At 41.3% G+C, this 26076-nt stretch overlaps 1 protein-coding gene and 2 long non-coding RNA genes across 4 annotated transcripts in view; 2 read left to right on the forward strand and 1 right to left on the reverse strand.

The window, feature by feature from the left end:
• LOC131384440 (uncharacterized) overlaps nt 1-4197 on the forward strand; it is a 153639-nt gene extending 149442 nt beyond the window's left edge. For both annotated transcript variants that reach the window (XR_009215285.1, XR_009215284.1), the window contains exon 3: nt 4033-4197. This is a non-coding gene — a long non-coding RNA (uncharacterized LOC131384440). The remainder of the gene's footprint in view (nt 1-4032) is intronic.
• POU6F2 (POU class 6 homeobox 2) overlaps nt 1-26076 on the reverse strand; it is a 479743-nt gene that overhangs the window by 48991 nt on the left and 404676 nt on the right. Inside the window, exon 6 of the mRNA XM_058445593.1 lies at nt 13605-13745. Coding sequence (XP_058301576.1) covers nt 13605-13745 — 141 coding nt within the window. The remainder of the gene's footprint in view (nt 1-13604; nt 13746-26076) is intronic.
• Nucleotides 14000-15748, forward strand: LOC116812529 (uncharacterized). The gene is made up of 4 exons (XR_004370724.1): nt 14000-14012; nt 14226-14329; nt 15336-15414; nt 15562-15748. It is a non-coding gene; the product is annotated as an uncharacterized LOC116812529 (long non-coding RNA).

The following is a 26076-nucleotide window of genomic DNA, read 5'->3' on the forward strand; positions in this document are numbered from 1 at the left end:
CAAAATGAATTCTCAGAGTCTGGAGCAGCACACTATGTCATTTCCTTTTGTTTCATTTAAGGAATTTGTGTATCACCTTTTAAACATAAACATTCTTTCTTTCACTAATGTTACCCTTTGTATTAAAAATCCTAAATAGGCCGGGCGCGGTGGCTCACGCTTGTAATCCCAGCACTTTGGGAGGCCGAGGCGGGCGGATCACGAGGTCAGGAGATCGAGACCACGGTGAAACTCCGTCTCTACTAAAAATACAAAAAAAATTAGCCGGGCGCGGTGGCGGGCGCCTGTAGTCCCAGCTACTCGGAGAGGCTGAGGCAGGAGAATGGCGTGAACCCGGGAGGCGGAGCTTGCAGTGAGCCGAGATCACGCCACTGCACCCCAACCTGGGTGACAGAGCGAGACTCCGTCTCAAAAAAAAAAAAAAAAAATCCTAAATAGTTCTTTTATAACCCAATAATACTGAGAAGATCCTCATATTAAGAAGGCTTCCATTCTAAACTTGCAAGAAAATCTTCAAATTCCATGTGAATTTAAAACAGATTTTTGGTTTTGTCCATGTTATTTGCTCCTTCCTTTTGGTTATCTAGGATAGTTTGCTGACATTACTTGCAGATTTACTGAAGGCAGATGGGAATGTTTTCATTCTAGACCATCGGAGGAAATTAACAGTTGTTAAATGAGCCTAGCAGGTAATATCTCTTGTGGCCCTGACTTTTGATTAAATAAAGTACAACATTTTGTTATGGAGAAAAGTGAATGCTATTATATCTAGCAGCCATATAGTCATGTCATAGAGGCAAGCTAGGCATCGCCTAGCCTGTTGCTGCTGCTGCTAATCTGAAGAAAACAAGTTGTCCAGCCTACCCGGTCACTAATGTGTGGGCAGCTGACTCAAAATCATCAAACTGGTCTTCTCTGCATGCTGGTGGGACCATGGGTTTCAAGACAGATGTGAGTGCCAAGGATTTAACATCCTTTGTTACTTTTACTTTTTACAACAACCCCAAAATGTTAGCTGTTAAAACAATTGAAGTGAGTTAATTAAATAAACAATTGCCATTTTCATCAGATATAGTAATGCTGGATGACCCACTTAAAAGCATATCCACATAAAACTTCGATATATTAAACAGACCCTACTTTAGGCCAGGCACGATGGCTCACTCCCGTAACCCCAGCACTTTGAGAGGCTGAGGTGGGCAGATCACTTGAGGTCAGGAGTTCGACACCAGCCTAGCCAACATGGTGAAACTCCACCTCTACTAAAAAATACGAAAATTAGTGGGCCATGATGGTGCGTGCCTGTAATCCCAGCTACTCAGGAGACTGAGGTAGGAGAATCGCTTGAACCCAGGAGGCAGAGGTTGCAGCGAGCAGAGATGGTGACACTACACTCCAACCTGGGTGACAAAGTGAGATTCACTCCCAAAAAACAAACAAAAAACCCAAACAGACTGTACTTTAGATCAGCCACCCTGAGTAGGTTATATATATACATGAAGAGAGCACTATATTTATGAAATGACTACTATATGGCAGGCCCTGTATTAGGCACTTATATATGTTATGCTGAAAGCAGCTTTGCTTCAGAGGAAAGATGGGCTTCAAAGCAGCCAGATCTGGGCTGAAATCCAGGCTCTATCATTTACTGTATGGCTCCGGAAAGTTGGTTAACTTTTCTTTCTTTTTCTTTCTTTCTTTTTTTTTTTTTTTCTGAGACAGAGTCGCACTCTGTCACCCAGGCTGGAGTGCAATGGTGCGATCTCAGCTCACTGCAACCTCTGCCTCCTGGGCTCAAGCGATTCTCTTGCCTCAGCCTCCCAAGTAGCTGGGACTACAGGTGCCTGCCTCTATACCTGGCTGATTTTTGTGTTTTTAGTAGAGACACAGTTTCACAACGTTGGCCAGGCTGATCTCGAATTCCTGACCTGAAGTGATCTGCCTGCCTCAGCCTCTCAAAATGCTGGCATTACGGGCGTGAGCCACCGTGCCTGACCTGTTTAACTTTTCTGAGCCTTCAGTTCCTCAGCTGTAAATTAGAGACGATAGTGCAAAATCACTGTGAGAATGAAGCGATGAATTTATGCAAAAATGCTTATTGAATAGCATATTAGCATATATGAAATACTCCATTCAGGCCACAGATTTTATTACTGTATTTATGGTCTTTATGTGCCAGATGCCATTCTAGCCACTTGGTTCTAGCTGCAGTGAACAAAACAAAATGCTTTAAATTATTATTACAGTACAGTGATTAAAAGCAATCTCTATTAGACATAACTGAGTTTGAATCCAACCATTTCTAGTTGGGTGATATTGGAAGTTTCTTAATCTGTATAATGGGAATAAACCATATTGTGTGTGGTAGTAAAGACAAAGTAATATATCAAATGCTTGGCACATAAATAGCTGCTTGGCACATAAATAGTGCTCAATTAGTGGCAGCAACATATTAATTATTGCTATTAATACTAATCCTCCTAACAAACTTGAGAGGAATATATTGGTGTCATTTCATGGAAGAGATAACTTTAGCTGAGGAAGATTAAATATCTTGCCAGGGGGTGCAGAGCTGCTTGCAGATGAAGTTAGGATTCAGATTTGTCTGATTTGAAAGTCCATGTTCTTTATCCTGGGCCACCTTTCATGTGAGTACATGGACATTTGCACTGTTCATCTCTGTTACTCTAAGGAGATTGGTTTATTGTATCTATTGGCAAGTATCTCATCTAGGGAGTGTGCAACATTTTTTTTTTCCTGTTTGTGTATCTGTGTGTTGTTTGATTAATAGCATTTACTTACAAATATAAAGCTGCATCACATCTTCACTGTAGTATTCTGAACCCTCCACCTGATAACGTCTTCTCAGGATCTATTTATATTGTTAGTTATACAGGTAGGAAAGCTTAGTTGATGAGATAAATGGCAATTTGGAGTAATGGCTAGTGCACTAAATTCAGTTGGGTCATTCAAAGGCCTACATTTGAACTTAATCTGGCTCCTCTCACTGTTGTGAGTTGTGACTTTTCCATTCTTACCTAACTCTGATTTATTTCTCATTTCTTTCTTATTGGCTCTGTGGGTTGATGACATCTTTAAGAGTATTCATCATGTCAACAACTCACAGACCAACAAGAAAGTTGGGTGCATTATTGGGCGTATGGTGTGGTAAATGATATACTGAATGTTTATTTGAAAGTTTAATGTTGCTCACATGTGAATTTAATGTTTTCTCCTCTCTGATAATGCTCATCTTAACTATAAACATAGTTTGCAGATGGAGCTGATGTTGTTCTAGGATGCCAAATCAAAATTTAGCACTTCTTCCTTTTCTTGTCCGCCCTCCTTCTACTCAAATCAAGTTTAATTTTCATTCTATAGTTGGAAAAGCTGAGATATAAATGGCTTCCACTCCCATCCCTGACTTTTTGTTAAATACTAAAAAGGAGCCATCATCAACAGCCCATTGTATGGTCTTACTGATACTGGAATTGGTTCAGGATATCAATAACATATTTCCTTAATTATAGTATCCCCCTCAATTATGACATTTCAATGATCACTTCTTTTTTTTTTTTTTTTACATTTTTAACATTTTTGAAATTAGGCTACCTCTAACAATCGATGTATTTGTTAAATGTGGTATTTTCTTTCCTCTTCTCCAAAAATCAGTGGTATGACTTTAAGTGTAATTTAAAATCAGTGGTGTCTTAGACTCAAAACAATTCTTGTAATGCTTGCTCTATCAATCTCACAGAGTAAGAAGAGTCAAAATACAGCATTCGATATTTCTCTTTTTCTTTGGAAGGGTTTACCTCATTCTGGGTGGATCTAGAAATGTGTAGGGTCTCGCCACATTAGGAGCTCAATCAATTCTAACATCACTGTGCTGCGTGGGACAACAATCTTCAGCTGCAATCTTCAGCCCAACAGAAGATTCACTGGGATAGGGTTTTCTACTGAGCTCTGAAAGGCTCATTTGATGAGTGCTGATACGAAGCACTCACCATGCATTTCTTTCCTCATTGCTAGGTTGCCTCACTGGAAGGCAGGACACCTACGGACACCTTAAGGCGATTTTCTCGGCAAGAAGTGGAGATCTGATACAGACTTTTCAAGAATGTCTCATTGCTTTAGACAATTCCCTGACACTACCTGTCCAGTTTCTTTGATTAGCAAAAATAATCATAGTAAGAATACCAGTTAAAATACTCTGTATTTATTCGGTGAGATTTACATCTCTTTACAGTTTTCTAGTGTGTGTGTGTGTGTGTGTGTGTGTATGCCTTCAAGAGAACTCTGTGAGGTTGACAGAGCAAGAATTACAATTCCCATTTGCAGATGGAGAAATGAAGGTTCTGGAGTTTGTGACATGTCTACGGAACAGCCAGGAAATGAACCAGATCTCTGAACCCGAGAAAATCAGGGTGATATGGAAGGACGGGAATGGACTTGGAACACAAATCTCAGTTCTGCCACTTCCAAAAGATGTTATCCCAGGGAGTCACTTAATCCTTGATGTCTTGAGAGTTTGCTCATTTGTGCAGCTGAGATAATCAAACCTACCATGAACTACTCTGTTAGGATTATAGATTATACCAGCCCCAGGGTGAAGGCTTAATGCATGGGAGATATTATTTTCATTGTTCTTTTCTAGAAGTCACTTGGCCCAAAGGAACGTTCAGCTAAAGCCTAGCACTCCTCTAAGAATTAAGCCAGATAAAGAGCTTTGCACACAGTAAGAAGTCATGTGAACATTCGTTATAGTATTTTGCCATAAGGGGGCACTAATTGGAATGTAAACTATGCTCATGAAAGAAAGATCTAATATGTCAGACTAGCTCTCAGGGAGCTGTTTGTAAATGGCATCTTGTAACGTAGTACCTGTTTAGAATTATAGCTGTTATTTAGGTTGCTTCATTAGTTAATTGGTCCTCTCCTATCCTTTAGACAGACAGGATGTGCCAACAGACTAGATTTAGGAGCCTCCACAAGAAAACATTTCCCAATTCCCAGAAAAACGAAATACTCATGGATAAAAATTAAAAAGATGGGGCAGGAGCGATGGCTCACGCCTGTAATCCCAGCATTTTGGGAGGCTGAGGCAGGTGGATCTCCTGAGGTCAGAAGTTCGAGGCCACCCTGGCCAACATGGTGAAACCCGTCTCTACTAAAAATACAAAAATTAGCTGGGCGTGGTGGTGTGTGCCTGTAATCCCAGCTACTCGGGAGGCTGAAGCAGGAGAATAGCTCGAACCCAGGAGGTGGAAGTTGCAGTGAGCCGAGATTATGCCATTGCACTCCAGCCTAGGCAACAAGAGTTAAGCTCCCTCTCAAAAAACAAAAACAAACAAACAAAAAAATTAAAAAGATAAAACGCTGCAGCAGCCAGAAGTGGGAAAAGTGACAGCACCCCAGTTCTGCTTTAGGTGAGAGAGACCTTGGTCCTCTCTAGCTCAATCTTCAGAGAGAATCCTGCAAACTAGATTTCTCACTGTGCATTCCTGCACACCCTATTTATGGTACGTGGCAGCTTGCACTGCTGAGTTTTGCTGGGGAAGGAAGTTAGAAAGAGTTCAGAGAGGGCTTTCCTTTCAGTTCTTTAAGTTAACCCTAAAGCGATCGATAACTCTTTCATTTCAGAAATATGGTGGGGGGGGTAGAAGGATGGAGGGCGGGGCAACCTTGGGCGGGGCCGCACTCGCAGTCCTAAGGAGGCACAGCCCGGCGCTTCTGCTGGGGCCCTGACGTCCCGCGTGTCGGCAGCTGGGCCTCCTCGCAGCAAAGCTTCCTGTCAAGTCCGCCGCCCGCGGAGTCCCTGCGCATCGGGGCTCAACAGCGCCATTTACCATCAACAGTGTCCCAGGCCTCAGGACGGCGAGGACACTTCCGCCCTCCACTCCCGCTCTGCCCGGGCACTGCAGGAGAGCCCCTTCAGAGAGCGCCTCGGATCATCCCACGTTCATTTGCCTTCGGTTTGCATATTACGACTCCTTGGGATTTTTGGGAACAGTTTGAGATCCCTTATCTCTGCAAACGTGTTATGTAGGCGTGTGCCCTCAAAACAGCACAGAAATCACAGCGAAACCCCGGCTGCAAAGGAAATCCCCATTGGAAGAGGTTCTTTTCTGATTTAAATCACTATTTCGCATTTTTAAAAACGTGGATAGGAATGAGTGTGAATGGCTTCCTGCAGCATTGTTTGAAGTGGACTCTGCCAGCGTGAACTCTAGGAAGTGTTCGGTTGGGGAAAACAGGGCTAAGAAAGTTAAAAGGGTTGCTGGGGGGAAGCTCGGTGGGGCAGCCCTGCCGCCTGGCTCCGCCCGCGGGTGGGTCCCACGCGAGACGGCTGCGCCGCGCTGCCCGGCTCCGCGGACCAGGGGACCCTAGTTTGTGGGGCATCTTGAGGGGCTCGTTATTTTCCCGAAGCGCACATTTAGGGAAAAACGGCATTAATGCAACTGCCTCTGAAATGAGGAACTGAAGCTCTCAACTGGGCTCTAAGGGGAAATTTGATATGTTAGTAGAAAGATTGAGGTTGTTTATTGTTTTATCTTTATAACTCAGATGAAGTCAGGGTAAAATTCCTATAATGTTACTAATCCCATGAACATATATATTTCCCAGTCTCTAGAAAGAGCTGATTTAAGAAATGTTATTCGATTTAAAAAAATGCAACTTGAAATATAGTTCACATAATATGACTTAATTTTTACACCTTTTAAAATAAAATTTCCTTTAATGACATTGCAAATGAGCTTTTTTCAGTTTTTTTTGGTTTATAAAAGATGGCCAAAATACAAGCTTTTTTCAGATTTTTTTTTTGGTTTATAAAAGATGGCCAAAACCATTAGTTAAGCAATGTAATATGAATAGATTGCTCTGTTCATAATATTTGTGAGAAAACATACAGACACCAACTCTGAATTTTCAACAAAACATGTTTGATTCTTATTTATGCAAAATATAGAAACAATATATTCTTTTGTCTTTTTTGTATTTAAAAATGGTATTATTCTGTACATATTATTTCGTATCTTGCTTCTTCAATGAATATTTTGGAGTAAAAACTCAGAACGTGCATGGAAAGTGTTCATTTTATCATGGTAATCACCTTGGAAATGGGAGAAGAAGGTGCCATGGTTTCAGCTGTGTCTGTCATGTTTTGTTTCTTATTTTTTCTTAAAAATTTTTTAAATTAATTAATTATTATTATTATTTTTTTGTGGCTGCTTCCCACCACTCCTACCCCTCTGTTTCTTCTAAAAATAAGCAAGAAGGCCGGGCGCGGTGGCTCACACCTGTAATCCCAGCACTTTGGGAGGCCGAGGCAGGCGGATCATGAGGTCAGGAGATTGAGACCATCCTGGCTAACATGGTGAAACCCCGTCTCTACTAAAAAATACAAAAAAAATTAGCTGGGGGTGGTGGTGGGCACTTGTAGTCCCAGCTACTCGGGAGGCTGAGGCAGGAGAATGGCGTGCACCTGGGAGGCGGAGCTTGCAGTGAGCCGAGATCACGCCACTGCACTCCAGCCTGGGCAACAAGCAAGACTCCATCTCAAAAAAAAAAAAAAAAAAAAAAAAAGCAAGAAAACTGAAGCGAATACAGAAAAAAATGTTAATAACTAGGTGGTTAAGCAAGAGTGCCTTTTGCATTGTTTTGCAAAAATTATTTTCTATACATTTAACATGTTTGATTGTTTAAAATGAAATAAAGTAATATATGTGAATCTCCCTAAACTCCTGAACAACTGGCTTTGGCAGGATATTTCTAATGCACCTCATTTATTTAGTCACATGGTCAGAATTACACATATTTCTTTTCCACAGGGTTTGAAAATAATTTTACAAATGTGTTCAGCTATGGCTTTATTAGTTCTTCTTGGTAGATCTAATAAAACCTAGAGAGGGACTCAACACTCACTGAATAAATTCATTATATCTCAATCCTTTGGCTGAGACTTGCATTTACTACAACTTTATTTTCATTTATTTTGTAGTGTTTTGCTTTAAAAGATTCTCATGTATTTAAATGATGGGCTAATTACTTTAGCAACCCACAGTTCAAGGTCAATTGCTGGTTTTTCATCCTAAGAGAATAGCCATGATTTATTAAATGCTTATGGCATATATCAGGCACTGTGCCAAGCACTTTTTCTACCACATTTAACCCTACAGCAAATATATGTGAGAAGCCTATCATTCCTGTTTTACTGATGAGGAAACAGACGGCCAGAAAAAAGTCTTATAACTTATCCAAGGTCCACACAACTAAGAGTGTTTGGGTTCCAATAAAAGTCCATGCTTTTAGCTACTCTCTTGCTCTCTGGAGATGTTATTTATCTTATTACAACTCAGAGCAACATCCCCATCTGAACATTATGTTGCTTCAATTCTAAGATACGTATTTTTAACCATGTTTGAAAGTGATGACATTGGGATGGCCTTCCAGTTGATGCGTACATCCATGATGCTGGTGGTGTTCCTGCCTCTCCATCCACCCCTCTGCAGCCCAGAGCTTTTGAATAGAGTTGAGTGGCAATCAATGGTTTTGTAGAATCAAAGGCATATCCTCTAAGTCATAATGCATAGGCTACCGTTAGAACCATTTGATTGCTTTTCTTTCATCACGGCCTTGTGGTCATTTTAGGAGGCAGCCCCCATCCTACACTGATCCAGCAAATCCTTCCAAATCTCACCAAACCAACTCTGCTCAGCTGTCATACAATAGTATGTGCATTCTTGAGTAACCTGACTAGGTAAGTCCTTTACTTTTCCTTCTTTTTAATACATTGAAATAGTAATGTTTAGTTGATTTCCCCCCCCTTGATTTGCTTTTTAAGAACCAATGTGTTTGACTTTACTTGCTGCCACTTAAGAAAATTTCACAGTGGTCTAGGACTTAATTTCATCAGGAAACATTCTGAGCTTCAGTTAAAATGTAGAATGCTTTCTTTAGCTCCAGTATAAAATAAAATTTCATTTGCTTTTACTTTTCTGCAATAACGCCAATAAGGAGATATTGCCAGGGGCACCAGGGAAGCCAATTCTATAGCTGAACAAATCGATAGTAAATCTACTTGCCAAATCTTGAACATACCCACTGAATAAGTGTTAAGAGCACGTATATACACTCACACTTTCCCTCCTCCCTACTGAACTATCCAAGAGAAGGGTAAGATTTCCTTAAAATAACTTAAGATCCTACTACTAAGATTTTCACATTCTCAAACTCCTCACACATATAGACTTCAGCATGGGTTTTTGTGCACAGTTATGAACTGAAAACACATGCCATCTTGATTAATAGGTAGCATTTATTGGGCGATAGCATTATTGAGTGATGATTATGTGTCTGATGCCATTCTCAGGACTTTAATCCTAGGACCTGGTGTTATTATTATCTCCATTTTTCAGATGAAGAAATTGAAGCACAGCAGGGGGAAACTGCCCAGTCTCACAGCTGGTGGATGGCAGTCTGGCTCCAGAACCCTTTCTTTTTGCTTGTACACTGTACTGCCTCTTGCTGCATGTCCAGATCAAATATAGGTTTCCAGAAACTATGAGACAAAACTCTTAACGATGATGATGGTGATAATTATGCAATCCTTTATTGAGAATACCTCTGCACTCAGTCACTGTGGTAGGCTTTCCCCACACATTATCTCATTTAATCTTCACAACCTAGGAGCTTAGTTTTATTATCCTTACTTTATAATTGGCAAAACCGAGGCTCAGAGAGCTCAAGTAATTTGCCCGAGGTCACAGAGCCAGTTATGGGCCAACCTGGAATTCAAACAAGTCCACAGCTAGCACCCATTCCATTGCCCACCTGCCACACTTGCATGATTTCCAGATCGAGTAAACAAAGAGAACTAGGATGTTTTTCTCAGCAATGCCATAGTCATGATCAATTTCATGACTACTAATTTCAGGAGGACACATGCTACCTTCCCACCTCAGAGTGAAGTTGGGTATGATATAACTCTAGAGCCTTTAACATCCCTGGGTAAGAGATGTACTTTATGATTTTATTTATTTATTTTGGAAACAGGGTCTCACTCTGTCACCCAGGCTGGAGTGCAGTGGCACAATCTTGGCTCACTGCAACCTCTGCCTCCTAAGTAGCTGGGACTACAGGTGCCTGCCACCAGACCCAGCTAATTTTTTTGTAGAGACACAGTTTCGTCATGTTGTCCAAGCTGATCTCAAACTCCTGCACTCAAGCGATCCACCTGCCTTGGCCTCCCACAGTGCTGGGATTATAGGCATTAGCCACCATGCCTGGCCTCTACTCTATGACTTTAGAATGCAGTATTTCTGTTCAAATTCATAACTCTATTGAATAGTGTCTGTTCTTTGAATTAATGACACACGAATTCGTGGGGTTAGAAAGTTATAAAAACAACTGAAGTTTTTCCTCCATGTTTGCTCATAATAGCTACTGGTCGGGGGAAAAAAGGAGCAGGAATAAAATTCTTCAATATATGGAGATTTCCTATCTCTTTAAATTTACTGATATCCAGTTAATAGAAACAGACTCAGATGTCAAGATAGGGAAGCAAAACTGCCAAGTCCCAGGTGGGGGGATTTCTTTCTGTTGAGAGTTGAGAGCCAAGAGCCTGACAGAAGATTCTGGCATGTCTCCCCACGTGGGGTGGGCATCTGCCCAGCTGAGGAGGCAGCCTTGGGACTGCTTGCCCTGCAAAAGTGCACCACTGGCATAGGCTGTGGGCCCTGTGAGACACTGGGTATGTCTCACAGCTGCCTCATATAGGTTCCATTTGAATGTTAAGAATGAAACTATGGCTTAGGTAGGTTAAGTCATGGCTCCAAGATCATAAAACTAGAAAGAGGTGGAGCCTAAACTCAATCCCAGGTAGTTCTAAATTCAAAGTCTTAACTACTGAATCCTGTCTTTTGTTTCCGGGTAGCCAAAAGAATCTAGCAGGAGGGGAGGATCAGAACATTTTTGATAATAGAACCCCCACCTCACCCCACCCTTTCTCAACAGACCTAACCTCACCAAACTATCAGTAGAGTAAAACACGCTTTCCACACTTAGGTTTAGGTTTTAATGTGATTACTCCTGGGTGAACTTCCAAATGTAAACAATAGTTGATGCCAAGAACTCAAGTGAAAGAATCTTCAAATATATTCAGAGTTTTCTCTTTGTACCTTTTCTGGGAAAGTGCTATGGAGATTTTTAAGAAATTGAAAATGGGCTGGGTGGAGTAATCCTACTCTACATGGTATTTTGAGCAAGGCTAATTGTAAGAATCTGGTTCCAATGTATTGCTACCTCTTGTGCCACGTTAACATAAGCCAAAGGAATACGCACACACACAAAAAACACATAATTTTTGCCTATCTCTTTTGGTGTAATTTGACCATAGGCTGTTCACCTCACTTCACAGGGCCACACAAGTATCTCTGTGCCAACAGTTGTAGGACATGCACCTTTTCCTGGGAAGATAACCAGGTTTATATTCTAAACATCAAAAAAACAACAAAAAACAAACAAACAAACAAAACCAACCATATCGCTACATGAATATGGCCAATTATCCACTGGAAGTTTGAGTATTTTAACTCTGAACTCTTTCTGCACTAGGTGGAAGGCATGACCCCATTGGGCACATGTGTTAAAACTTGAGATTTCATGAGTAGGCATTATTGATTTCTCTGTGAATGTAATTTTTTTTTCCACTTTAGGAGGTTTGTGTACCACATCAAATAAACGATCATACCACAGTTTCTAAAATAAGATATTTTAAAGTCAACTCTTATTCAATGTATGCACAGTACCAATCAATCTTCTACTTGGAAGATCATTTTCTAATGGGTACTTATGGACTGGGAAAGCTATCCCTGGGGTTTGGCAAAGGCCAAAAAAAGCAAAGGTAGTAACTCCAGCCCCTGAGAATATATAACTGGCAAAGTAATCAGCCCTTAAATCATCAGAAGAATAAACTCCTAATAATTCCTTCTAAACAATAACGGATGTTCTGCATCACAAGTATTCAAGTGATGGAGCATATCAGTGTATTTTACTTAGATGTAGGAACACAAAAATCAGAGGAAATATCTGTCGGTGGATATGGTTTCTATCTTGAACTCCTAAAATTTACATCTCAAGGGCCAGCTCCCTGGCAGTAGTGAGGCAGGGAGTCCTATTTCTGGGCACAGCTCTAGTAAGCAGCGACCTGATGTAAGTACGAGTTATAGATATTAAAACCAACTTTTCCTCTACACCAATACCCCGTCCCTCCAGAAATCTTAATAGGCTTTTGAGAGCCTCCATTTAGAGCCAGCTGCATAAAATGATCCTTTGATGAAAAGGGATTGGAACAAGGGTTAAAGCAGACATTGAAAGGTTACTGTAGAGGGCACAGTGTTCATACAACCCTCCTTTAATATGTGTGGTGTGCACCTGTGATAAGATGATTCATTACATGGGGCCTCTCTTTGACAAGCTCCATCGTTCAGCCCTCGGGGTTCTGACGGGACAATCCTGCACCAGCCCAGGAAATAAAACAAGGTCAGCTTTTTTTCCATGGGACGTAGACAGAGACGATTTAGCTTATAATGCATCTTTGTTTACCCTTTATGTAAAATAAAAACAGGGTTCAAGACATCGAAATGCCTGCTCTCCACAGAACAGGCCAAGCAGGGAGTATGCAAACACATTGCCGGGCAAATAAATAAGGCTGGGGGGAAAAAGTCTTTGTGAGAATGCTAGCTCCTTCTCCCTTGGATTTCATGATCAGTCACACTGGAGAACCAAGTGTCCTAACCACTGGGCTCTGAGACAGGCCTTCGGATGGAGGGTACCCCGACATTATCAGCTTCATCTCGTTTGCTTTTTTTGCAGCTTTTGGGTTTATTGGGTCGTCTGAAGATCTCCTAGGATCTTGTATGAACATTACGTGGCACATTAGCAGTGAGGGGACAGACCCCCTCTCATGACATGAGGAAGGTTTACTACACCTGACATACTGAAATAAATCAACAAGCATGCCAGAGGTTGCCTGGCTTCCGTGGGAATTGTCAGGAGGCTGGGGGCCATGGGGCTGACTTGCAATTGGCTTCATTCTAACTCACCACTTTTCTTTGTTGCTTTTATAAGACTTCTTCATCACCTTCCCATACATTCAAAAATTGGCTTTGTTAAGACTAATTTTGATATCTCACAGCAATTATGGAAGGAAACCGATCAGTTTCCCTCATTATCCAAGTTTTTCCTTAAGTGAAAAGTAAAAAAAAGCAAAACTGACATTTTATTTTTAATGTAACTTTTTTTTTTTGAAAGAATGCCCCTGTAATGCAAAGTAACTTCTTCATATAAGGTCATAACATGAGTCATAGTACAGAGATAAAAACAAAATAAAACTTTGACAAACTAGAGGTAGGAAAAAAATCTTGCTTCTAAAATATAGAAACACCTCCCAACCCTTCTCCTATTCTTGACATTGCTAGTAAACATTATTTATTTGCCTCGAATAGATGCGGTTACATATCGCTCTCATGCAAAAGAAATTCATTTCCTTTCCGAGTTCAATCTGCCATAAAAATGCACTCTTGTTCCCATCTCCCACTCACCTGTCCTTGTGCATTAGTAACTAGTTGACCTGTGACCCCCTGAAGACTGGAGAGGGCATTGCCAAAGGCCTGTGAGCTTGCTATGGAGCTCATGGCTGCTGCAGCCGCTGCAGCCTGACTTGCTAGTGGATTATTAACCAGCTGCAAAGAGAGAAAAGATCACCGTGAAAACCACCGAGAGGCACAGGCACAGCACACGGACACAACATTGACTGTGGGGAGGTAGTTCTCGCCTCAATTGGCTCATGCAAAGGGGCCTGGAACCCACCGGAGGGGCGTGGCGAACATTCCCCCGGAAGCTCTGGGGTAGGGGGATGATGGAAACGAGGCTGGAAGGAAAATGTTGGGCAGCTTGATGGAGCCTGGGTTTAGGGCTAGCCCAGGAGGGAACGAGCCTGAACTTCAGGGGTGAGGTGGGCTGTTAGGAACTTCTGGGGTGGAGAAATGATTTCGCAGAAGCCCTCTAGACTAAATAAAACTCAGGAAATATCTGCTTTCCCTGAGGTAACCAGACAGAATAGGGGAGTAAACAGGATGGGGTCGGGGAAAGAGAGGAATAGATTTTTAGGATTTCTGCGAATGAAGTTATCATTTCCATTTGTGAATTGCAGTTTCTTTCAGGGACATCGAGCGAGGCAGGTGTTCCACCCCACTTTCTTGTTTGAGGGGAGAAGGAAACCAAAGCCAGTAGGAATGGAAATTTATGGCCTCTGTGCTCTCAGAGGGTGAGTCTAGGGCTGCGACAATTTTGGGGCTTTAACCTAACCACAGGATTCAAGGCCAATGAGAAAGGTTGTTCGATGAATGGTCAGATTGACAACTGCTTGCTGTTGTAGCTGATATATGGTCTTTCCTCAGCCTCTTTCCTGGACAAGAGTGAAACAGGGAGGAAGAAAGAGAGAGCGGGAGAGAGACCTGCCGGGGAGGAGGTTACGGCTGCCAAAATCTGTTTTTCCATGGAGACCAATTCAATATTCTCCTTCCTGCCAATTTTCCACGCCACAGGTTTTCAGGCCTTCTGACCATGAGGCAGAAGTGTGGCTTCAACTAAAATCTGCATTTAGGTTAATGACTAGATATAAATTCAAGAAACATTTAAACTATTTTCACAGTATTGGTTTTGATACATGAATTTCATTTGTATTTATTCTAGGGTGTTATTTTTTTCCCATATAGTTTCTCTCAAGTACAACAATTGTTGTGTTGGAAATAATGCATTTTCCATCACCAGTTCCCACATCCATGAAATTCCTGCATTTTTTCAGAAACCTGCCAAGACTAAGACTTGGTGGAAAAAAATTAATGCCATACCTAATTCAAGTCTTGGAAGCTCTTCTAAAAATGCCACTTTTAAAACTTTCCTTTCTTCATTTTCTGTCTCAGTCTCTCTTCTCTCTCTCTTTTCCTTCTTCCCTTCAAATCATATTTTATTTCTTAATTTCTTTGGAAATTTGCCTAGAGATTATACTATCTTATGAAGAAGGAAATATTAATTATCAGAGAAAACATCAAAAAGGACAGGAATTTAATAATTATTTTTTCATTTATGTGATATCTTTATCTTATCGGTTTCTTTATTCATTTATAACTAAATTTCACATAACTGTTCTTTAGTAATTCTGCTGACCCAGCACATTTTTTTTTTTTAATGAGAATCCATTTTAAGTTGATTACTTTATGTCTTTTGCCTTTATCTCTCTCCTAAAAGACAATAATGATTTTCTTTTTAAGGAGAAAAAAATTCTCACTCATCAACCTAAAGAGAAACCCTGTCTTATCCCAGATTACCACCATGGGATTTAAAATTCAGGTTGGTCTTGATTTTGATTTTTGGAGTATGTCTTTAAAGGATAGATGGGGTAACTATGCATCCAGACATAACCCTCCTTGTTTGTAGGCTACCTGAAGTGTGAAGAGTTCATAATGTGTTCTTTTTTTTTTTTTTTAACTTCTGAAGTGAGAAGACTGCTTGGGAAGTACTGTCTCCAAACTGCTGGTACAGACACTGCCCATTGGCACAATATTTTTAGGCCATCTATCAATTGCCATGTTTGCATTTCTTTCATGCAATACAAGTTGAAATCATAATGAAATTCTTGAGTTTCAGGAATATCTCAAAATAAGCTTCTTCATCCTCAACAAAAGATTAAATTATGTTCAGTTGGATATTAGTGTTGACTATGGATTTGGTCCATCAATTCTGGGTGAACAATTTAAGTATCTACATACAGAATGCTCTCTGAACAAGATAGGCAATTATTTATATTTAATGAAAAGAAAATATTTTTATTAATTGCAAGGCCAATGAGAAAGGTTGTTCGATGAATGGTCAGATTGACAACTGCTTGCTGTTGTAGCTGATATATGGTCTTTCCTCAGCCTCTTTCCTGGACAAGAGTGAAACAGGGAGGAAGAAAGAGAGATATCTATGTTGATCAAAAATTCATATAGGAAATTAGAGAATTATCCTCTAGATACAAAATAGCTTAGATCGAGAATTTCCTACATTTAGGACACTAGTGTGTTGTTCAAATATAGTCCCATGCAGTTTGCTGCAAATTCAGGTATTGCATAAAGGATAAACAATTATTCTGAATACCAAACAAAGTCTCTACTTAAAAGTGGGCTTCTGAGCTTTTGTGTTTTGGGGTCAGAAATGGGTATATGTCAACTGCTTTGGATGGCTGCCTTGGCAACCACAAATATATAGGTTTGGCTTATTTTCAATGTTTATTTCCTCTGTATTCTGGTCCTAGCTTAAAATCTAATTTGGTCCTCTTTTTGCTGCCTTTCCCTCTTAATGAAGCAAATGCCAACTCAGATGACTCTTTTACTTCCTACTGGCATTCCAGTAGGTCTTTGTGGAAGTTGTCTGGGTTCTGGGGAGATGCCCTGCTGTCCCTGTAGAACTAGAGCTAGAACCACAGTCACAGAGTGTGGTGTGCACAGACAGTGGGTGCAAGCCAATCTGCAAGCTGACAGCATTCCAGGAGGACCATTGGTGGTGTTGATGGATGCAACTTTATACATACATATCTTTTGGCTTCTCTCTCTGTGACTGCCAAGGCAGGGATGTAATATGCATTAAAATATGTGGCAGGGAAGTGGAGGGGGTGGTCAGGAAACCACACATGTTCTTCTCATCACCTCAGGTCATGTCACTCTGTATTGTCCCCAGTCATATCAGGTTAGCACTGCTCCTATCAATATTTCTTGATTGGAGACTCTGGGTAGATTTGGACAGCAGGGAACCCAGGAACAATAAATGCACATAATGAGCATGTTATTGTTCCGGGACCAACTGCATATTTTGAAGCTGCTGCCAAGTTTATGCCTTCAGATCTTTCATTGCCAATGTACCTAACCAGCAAAGGATGGCCCAAATGAAGTCTGACTGTAATACATGGTCTTGTTTTCAACAGACTAGCTTAAAAGACATGATGAATTCTGGTGTATGATTGTTGATAAATGTGGAAGCTTTCTAAAGGAAGGATTTGCAGAGGGCTAGAGTTCTTATGTTATACACAAATGGATTCTGGGTCTTGAATACATCAAGTTCTATTTCTGGAGTCTAAAAACCCACGAAGAGAAGCATTGATATCTTAAGACAGTTTTCTCCTCCCTGGAATTTTAGAGAATACAACAACAGAATAATTTTTTAAAGTAGTTTTATGCCAGTGAGGAAGGGCACCAAGCCTCACATTCTCTGCTCACCCATTAATGCAGCTGAGGGCATCAGCTCTGAAAACAGACTGCCTTGGTTTGTGACTTTAAGTAAACCACACTTCATTTTCTTATGGGTAAAATGGGTACAAAAAGAATATCACACACAGGGTTAGGATGAGAATTAAATGAGATAATGCATTCAAAAGTTTTAGAATAATATGTAGCATACATTATTTTCTTAATAAATGCTAGCTAATGTTCTGATGGTTTATACTGTGCATGAAGATTTTGAATTAATCAACTTAGAATTAGAACTCACCTCTATAAATATCTTTTTTCTTTGAAAATAATATGAACAAGCGTAACTATTCCCTATTTTTAGGGCAATTTTATTTTACTTTTTTTCTTAAAATATCAGCTTGAAGAATGTGTAAAAGTATTTTAGAGTAGAGAGCATAAGCAAAAAGTATTTAAAACAGGGCTTCATCTGCTTGTCTTGGGCCTGTCCTATTTGATGGGATTAGCTCATCTATAGAGAAAGTAGTGCTTAGAGTCTGAAGCCAGGGTCAGTGGGTGACAGCAAGAGAAGACATTACCTTATTTATAGTATGTTTTCCTCATCTTTAGTTTGCAACATTGGTTAGGTTTCCATAAGGGCACCCATTTTGGAGTTTAATTCCTGCCTCAGGTCAAAATATTGTGAATGAGTCCATCTCACAGTTGCTGATTTGACAGTGAGGGAATGCAGGAAAAAGATTTGCAAAAAAAAAAAAATTCCTTTAAGATTTACAGTGATTTATTTCTATGACTACATATCAATATGGATATTTGGTGCTCATCTCATAATGAGAATAAATCCATATTTCCAAATCTATATACTTTGTGCATCTCCTTGCTGTCTGTGTACACCAAATGGTGATGAGAAAAAAAGCTTTGATGAAGTCTCCCCAGGGAGCAGCCTTAGATGATGTCATATGGATGTCACCATAGATAATATCATATGATGGAAGAAAGTTTTTCTCTAAGCCATGTCCCATATTCTCTTTCTCTGAAAGATGCATAGTTTGCATCCTGGAAAGAATTCAGTTTCCTTAAATCTGAACATTAGTAGTCATAATACTTTTCATGCAAATGGGCTGATTATATGATTCTATTATTACAAATCTCATTTACAAAAATATGGCAGCATGATGAGGCAATTTAGCTATGATATTATATTGCTATGTTTATGTCTTTATTCTAAGAGGGACTTATGAATGCAGCTGCCTCAAAACCTTTCTTTGGAGCATAATTGCCCATGATCTATAGTTCTATCATTCTCCTCATGAACTATGTGGATTTTATAGAGTATGGATTTTGGAGCAGCTCTTTTTTGCTACTAACTTTTCAATTTAGAACCCTGGAACTGTGGTGCCATTTGTTTTCAAATAAGGATATTCATAAACGCATTCATCACTATTCACTCCTCATTTAAGGTTTGAAATGACTCGGCCGTGGATGCCTAGAAACAGCAGGGCAAATACAGTTTTTGAGTTCATTTACATACATTAGGACCTCGACTTTTCCTATATGTATGAAAAAGTGTCTCTTGGTTCCTTGGGATTCTTCTAACCAAATCAGTACTTCCACATCTTACCCTCAAGTCTTCTCTTAAAAGGTCAAGAAATTATCAGTAGACAAATATTGGAAGAGTGACCATATTTATCTCAACAACATGCTTGATGTGTGTTTTATCCTACTAAATTTTTCCCCCGGGTCTCATCATTATTGTTGTGTTATAACAATACCCTCCTAACAGTCAGAAAACCAGTTTTGTGAGTTCCAATATTGAGCCAGGATTTGCTGCTCACTGTCTGCCCAGCCTTCCCTGTAGTGGTGGCAATGTGCTAGATGCTGACCTTCCCACTCTCTGCCAACCGACTGGAGGTCTGACCATTGACCACTGCTGAGAGATTTTTGGGGCTGGGGAGCTTGAGATTGAGAGATGCCTCTGAGGCACTGCAACATCCTAAAATACCTTTTGAGACAGCCAGGTGGAAAGGGGTCCCCAGAGAAACACCAACCAGCCTGCGTACTGGGAAGAATGTGCACTGGGGTGGAGCCACAGAAATCCACGCTGTTTGCAGCAGGGAGGAGCCTGGACCCTCCTCTTCCTGGGTGGAAGCTGGGATTCATTCGGGAAGTGCACCAGCAGGGACTCTGGCTTTGCAGAGAGTCCCTGTTTCCCCTTTTGCCCAATAAATCCTATTTATCTCACCCTTCAAATTGTCTGTGGTCCTAATTTTTCATGGCTGTATGACAAAGACCCCATCTTTGGCTGAACTAGGGAGATAGTCCTACAACACTTTGACTCACCAATGTAAAATCCCATGATTTTGGTATAGTTTCAGAATTAATTATATTTTATTTTTATTTAATGGTAAAATTGGAAGTATAGTAATTTTCTATGAGTGTTCCAATATACAGCCATATTGGCTAACAGAGGAATTTTTAAGGTAACCTAAGGTTTTTGGTCAGTTTTCCCAGAAACAGAAAAGGGAAGAGAGGAAACCTGACCCAGCGCGAGGCTCTGGAGTGTTTGTAGGGTCTCAGCGTTGTCCCATCCTATGGGAAGGAAGCTGGGCTGTCATACCCTATACCTGACAGTCCTTGGTTAACAGCCTGTGGGGTGAAGATGAGGGTTGGCAATGCTCAGGCACTGCTGGCCCTTTGCTCTTGGGGTCAAATGGATCCTGGAGCCCGAGGGAGTCCTTGGAAGAAAGCCTTCAGATGCAGGTCATTGAAAGCCCGAGGTGTGGGGGCAACTCATGGAAAAAGAGGGATTCCAGGGGATCTGGGTGGAACATATCATTTTGTGACATAATAAGAAATATATATTTTGTCTTCATCCTTGGTTCCTGACACAGAACTCCTAAACCCTTGGAATTTCTGAGTAATAGGGGTAAGAAAAACATCTTTTATTATTCTTAAGAAGCCCTCTTTCAACCGCACCCAAGTTTATGGTAATAAGGTGGCTCTAGGAGAATTCAACCTGGCTGGTAGAGTCGCCAAACCCTGTGACTACGGGGATAGAACTTGCAGCCCCACTCCCGAACGAAGGAGAGGGAAGAGAGGCTGGGGACTGAGCTAATCACCAATGGCCAATGATTTCAGCAATCATGCCTTCATAATGGAACCCTATACAACAGATTTGGAGAGTTTCTGGTTGGTGAATGTATCCATGGGCTGGGAGGGTGGTACACACCAAACTCCCTGGTGACAGAAGCTCCTGCACTCTGGACCCCTTGAGACCTTTCTTTTCCCTTTCTTTCTCTTTCTTTCTTTCTTTCTTTCTTTCTTTCTTTCTTTCTTTCTTTCTTTCTTTCTTTTCTTTCTTTCTTTCTCTTTTTCTCTTTCTTTCTTTCCTTCTTTTCTTTTTCCTTTCTTTCTTTCTTTTTCTTTCTTTCCTTCCTTCTTTCCTTTCTTTCTTCCTTCCCTCCCTCCCTCCCTCCCTCTCTCTCTCTTTCTTTCTTTCCTCTCTCTCTTTCCTTCCTTCCTTCCTTTCTTTCTTTCTTTCTTTCTTTCTTTCTTTCTTTCTTTCTTTCTTTCTTTCTTTTTCTTTCCTCTCTCTCTCTTCTTTCTTTCTTTCTTTCCTTTCTTTCTTTCTTTTTTACATTCTTGAGACAGGGTCTCCCTTTGTTGCCCAGGCTGGAGTCCTGTGCTCCAATCATAATTCACTGCGGCCTCGAACTCTGGGGCTGAAGCCATCCTCCCACCTCAGCCTCCTGAGTATGTGGGACTATAGGTTCATGCCACCCCTTCTGCCTTTTTCTGATTTTGTAGCCATAGGGTCTTGCTACATTGCCCAGTCTGGTCTCAAACTCCTGGGCTCCAGTGATCCTCCTGCCTCAGCCTTCCGAAGTGCTGGGATTATAGGTATGAGCCACTGGGCCCAACCCAGACCCTGCTTTATGTGTCTCTTCATTTGATCACTCATTTGTATCCTTTATAATAAACTGATAATCATGTTTCCTTGTATTCTGTGACCCATTATAGCACATTACTGTGCATGAGGAGGGAATGGCGGGAATCTCCAATTCGTAGCCAAGTTGGACAGAAGTGTGGGTAATCTGGGGACCCCCTACTTGCAACAGGCAGCTGAAGTGGGGGTCAGTCTTGTGGGACCGAGCATTTATTCAGTACCCACTATGTTTTGGGCATTGTGTGAGGGGATACAGTGCGAATGACAGGCTGACATGTTCTCCACCCTCATAGGGAGTATAGCTAACAGGGAAAAAGATTTGGGTGGGAAGAGAAGGGAAGTAGGAAAAAATAAGCTGGCCAGGAAGCAGTATCCAGACCTGGAGGGGGCGGCAATCTGGGGTTAGGGGTCAGTGGGAGAAGAGGTGATGGTTTAGAGAGATCTGGAAGAGGCAGCGCAGAGTTGCTCAGAAATGTGTCTTGCAATTAATGCACCATTCTACATTGAAAGTGGAAGCAGCACAGTGAAACGATTAAGAACTTGAAATATGGAACTAGATTGTCTCGGTGCAAATTCTGAGGCTGCCCGTAGTTAGCTGCACATCTCTGTGTCTGTTTCTTTAATTGCAGTAAAATGGGATTATAATAGTGGTAATGACATTGTAGGGTTGTTGTGAAGAATATATGAGTTAATGTAGGCAAACTACTAGAAGAGCTCCTGCCATATAATAAGCCCCATATAAGTTTTGCTGTAATAATTGTATTCCTTTTAGGAACTTCTGGTCATATTGCTGTTTTAGGATTGAGCCCCTCTCCTCCTCATTCCCTCTAGGGTAGTCCGACTGGCCTTTTTGCAGATCCTCAACTACCTCAGCTGTTTGCTTTGCTGTTTCCACCAGAACTCTTTTTCCCATTCTCCCAGATCACCTCCTTAGAGCCACCTTCCTTGACTACCTTACCTATATAGCATTCCCTTTCTTTTAGAGATTCATGCCAAAAGATTTATAAGCAAATGATGTGACGTATAGGATCTGCTGCAAAATAGTCCACAGTGGGAGGGTGGGTGGGGATACGGAAGACAGGTCTTGATTTGATCATTGTAGGAACTGGATAGTGGATCTATATGGCTCATTAGACTTTTTTTTTTTTTTACTTTTATATATGCTCACAATTTTCCATCATAAAAGTTTTTAAGAAATCCTTCAGTTCTCCATCTAGTCTTGTTTATTTCACAACTTATTAGAGTCTGATATTATATTATTCACTTACTTGGTTATCCTCTTTCTCCCTCTCTCTAAAAGTGCATTTTGGTTCACTGCTGTATCTTTGACTCTTTCAACAGTGCCAGGCATCCAGTAGGCCCTCAATAAACGTTTACTGAGTGAAGGAGTGAGTTGAAAATCTCTCTACCTGACTGAGAACTTGGTGGGAGCTTCACTCTTTAATATTTACAGAAAAGAGTAGAAATTTTAGAGGTAAACTTGTCTGAATGTTTCTTTTTAAAAATATGTGCTTCAACATGCTGAAACCCTATCTCTACTAAAATACAAAAGAAATTAGCTGGGCATGGTGGCACATGCCTGTAATCCCAGCTACTTGGGAGGCTGAGGCAGGAGAATTGCTTGAACCCGGGAGGCGGAGGTTGCAGTGAGCCAAGATCGTGCCACTGCACTCCAGCCTGGTGACAGAGTAAGACTCCATCTCTACTATATATATATATATATATATATATATATAAAATATATATAATATATATATAAATATATATATATACACATATATTATATATATGCTTTACAGGCTACATGCAGTGGCTCACGCTTGTGGATCAGGCAGATGGATCACCTGAGGTCAGGAGTTCAAGCCTAGCCTGGGCAACATGGTGAAACCCCGTTTCTACTAAAAATACAAAATTTAGCTGGGTGCGGTGGCGCGTGCCTGTAATCCGAGCTACTTGGGAGCCTGAGGCAGGAGAATTACTTGAGCCTGGGAGGCGGAGGTTGAGTCCAGACTGAGTCCAGGCAGAGTGAGTCCAGATTGTGCCACTGTACTCCAGCCTGGTGTCAAAGCGAGACTCTGTCTCCAAAATATATATAGATATATATATATATATGTATTTGTCTCTATATATATATGTCTATATATATATGTCTATATATGTCTATATATGTCTCTATATATGTCTATATATTATATATATATATGCTTTACAATCTCTCACACCACATTGGACCAACTGGCCAGAGCCTCATACATCTGGTGACTCAGTCCTGAGAGCTCCTGTGTAACCCCTGTGCTCCAATCTATCATGTGAGTTAGCACCAACAAATGCGGCCCTCCTCTTAGTTGCACAGGCAGAGTCCTGAAAGGTCAAAATTGGCACTGAGCAGTCTTTCATACTAGTTGGGAATATTCCAGGACATAAAAACTCAGCAGCCAAAGGTGAATACCTAGCTCTTCTCTGGACATTTTGGACCAAGAAATTGCATCTCAGATGTCCCTAGAAATTCTATGCCTGGAATTGGGTGGGGCTGGGCTGGGCTGAGGGCTTAATCTCTTGGTTTGAGGTTATTTGGGAGCTGAAGGATAAAGCGGCAGTGAACAAGTTTTTTTTTTTTTTGATCATTGGTTATGGTGGTAGAGACAGAGTCCGGCTATGGAGCCTACATCTCCCCACCCCTGCCTCATGAACTAGGCCAAAGCCCCACAGACAGCAGCATGGGCCTAAGCTGAAGGGGCTGCCTTCCCCAGATAAGGATGGATCCTATGTGCCCCTAGGCACAAGCGCTGCTGCTTTGCGGCCAGGCGCTGGAGAGTGACATCAGTTAAGGAGGTGGGATTTCCGGGGATATCAGGCCACTTGGGCACTGAGATGGTCTGTGGCTCCTGAGGGTCACTGGATGCAGAGTGAAAAGTGAGGCTCTACTCAGATGTTTTCACGAAGCCTGGAATTCATTGCAGGTGGACAGAGGGGACTCTCCATGAGCACTTGTGGACATGCTGAAGAGTTATTCTAGAAGTACGCTGGAGAGAGAGCTATATCCTACATGGTGCCCAGGTCCAAGTTACGCAGAGTTATCGATGAGCTCTGCACCTAGGGAGCTTGGGAGTACTTAAGGGAGGGGAAGGAAATAAATGAGTCTGGCTGACACACAATGATCTGGTGGCAAACTCTTAGAAAGCTCTCCAAAGGGATGCATTTCTTTTTATTTTTAAATTTACTGACAAAATAGTCAAGCCCAGAGTTGAGGGGAAAAACTAGCTTTTAACTTAACCCAATACATTGATTTGATTTTGAAGTAGAGCGGTCAGCATTATGGAAACACACCAACTCTAAATCAGATTTTATCCAAGTTATATGTAGACAAAGACTGTATTACTACAAGCCTACACATCTCATTTCCTTCTCTGTCTGGTCCTCCATTTAATAACCTGAAAAATCTATGTTTTTATTGAGTTTCATGCTATTTTCTTACTTACATACAATAGTGCTACTCTTACCAATTGCCTATTGTCATGGCACATTAGTTAGGTGAATTTGTTGATATTTCAGAATTACTCTTTCTGTTATTTTTTTATATCCTATCATCCAGTTTAAACAAGTGATTGGGGGCACTCTTGTGATGAAAGTTTTTTAGAAATAAATTTTGCCACAGTATAGCAGTGGGTGTTACTCTAGTTTCTAGCTACAGAAAAGCACAATACACTCTTTACCCACCTGTGCCTAATTTACTTTAGTTCCCAATACTTGCTGAGTTCTTACAAGGGACAATAGGTGCTATTGAGTGCAGAAAAAAAGACCAGGAAGGATGAGGGGCTCCAAGAAAGCTGAGACACAGGTTCTGTCTTTCTGGAGCTTCAACGCAGTGTTGTTTATCAGATATTTTCTAATAAACCAAGGTGCAGGCTCTGTGCTAGACCCCAGGGACACAGAGATGGACAAGAGCCTCATGCCTTGAGGCACTACCCGTATAGTCACCCTACGTAGCCAATGCTTTAAGAGAAGGGCAGAGGGAGTCCAGACAAGGGATCCTCATCAGGCTGTGGGGAATGTGGGAGATTTCTTGGGGAAGACAGCTTTGGAACTGAGTCTTAAAGGATGGCTCAGAGCTGATTGTGAGGGCAGTGAGAAGGTGAGAGGAACAGGCTTCTCACCCACTGGGAATAGCATTGTCAAAGGTGTGGTGTTGAGAAATAGGATTTTGTGTGTGGAGAGCTGCTAGTTTGGCACTTCTGATATTTTGGGGAACATGAAATAGAAGGAGGAAAGCAGCAGATTATGGGGTAAGACACGTGCTTGTAGAGGGAGGACCTTGTATATTATTTTATGGACTTGTCCTCTTTATTCATAGGCAATGATGGAGGGACATGATCAGATGTGAACTTTAGAATAATCACCTTGGAGACTGAGTTGGATTGGGTGGAGATGGGTCAGACTGGAGGCAGAGGAGAACAGGAGGTAGCTGGGAGCAATAGGGCAATCAGAGGGAGGGAGTGCAGCTGGGGGTAACTGCACACAGAAGCACGGTATGATTCACCACTCATTCATTCATCAAACACAGCATCGACTGTGTGTCAGGTATGGTGGTGTGGTCTCTCCCTGCAAGCTTCTAGAGTATTGGAGAGACAGATATGTAGACAGACAAGAGCTAATGGGTACAAGCCAGTGTACAGGTATGCTAAGTGAGCCGTGGACACACTGGGGAACTGGTTAGCTCAGTGGGGGAAAGAGGAGGGGTGTCATGGAAGCTTCACAAAAGAACTGATAGGAGCTCAATCCCGGATAAATCACAGACCAGCTGAGCAGATGGGAAGGACACACAGTTGGAATAGAAGAAAGAATAAT

Source organism: Hylobates moloch, unplaced genomic scaffold, assembly GCF_009828535.3.
Source record: "Hylobates moloch isolate HMO894 unplaced genomic scaffold, HMol_V3 SCAFFOLD_1, whole genome shotgun sequence".
NCBI lineage: Eukaryota > Metazoa > Chordata > Mammalia > Primates > Hylobatidae > Hylobates > Hylobates moloch.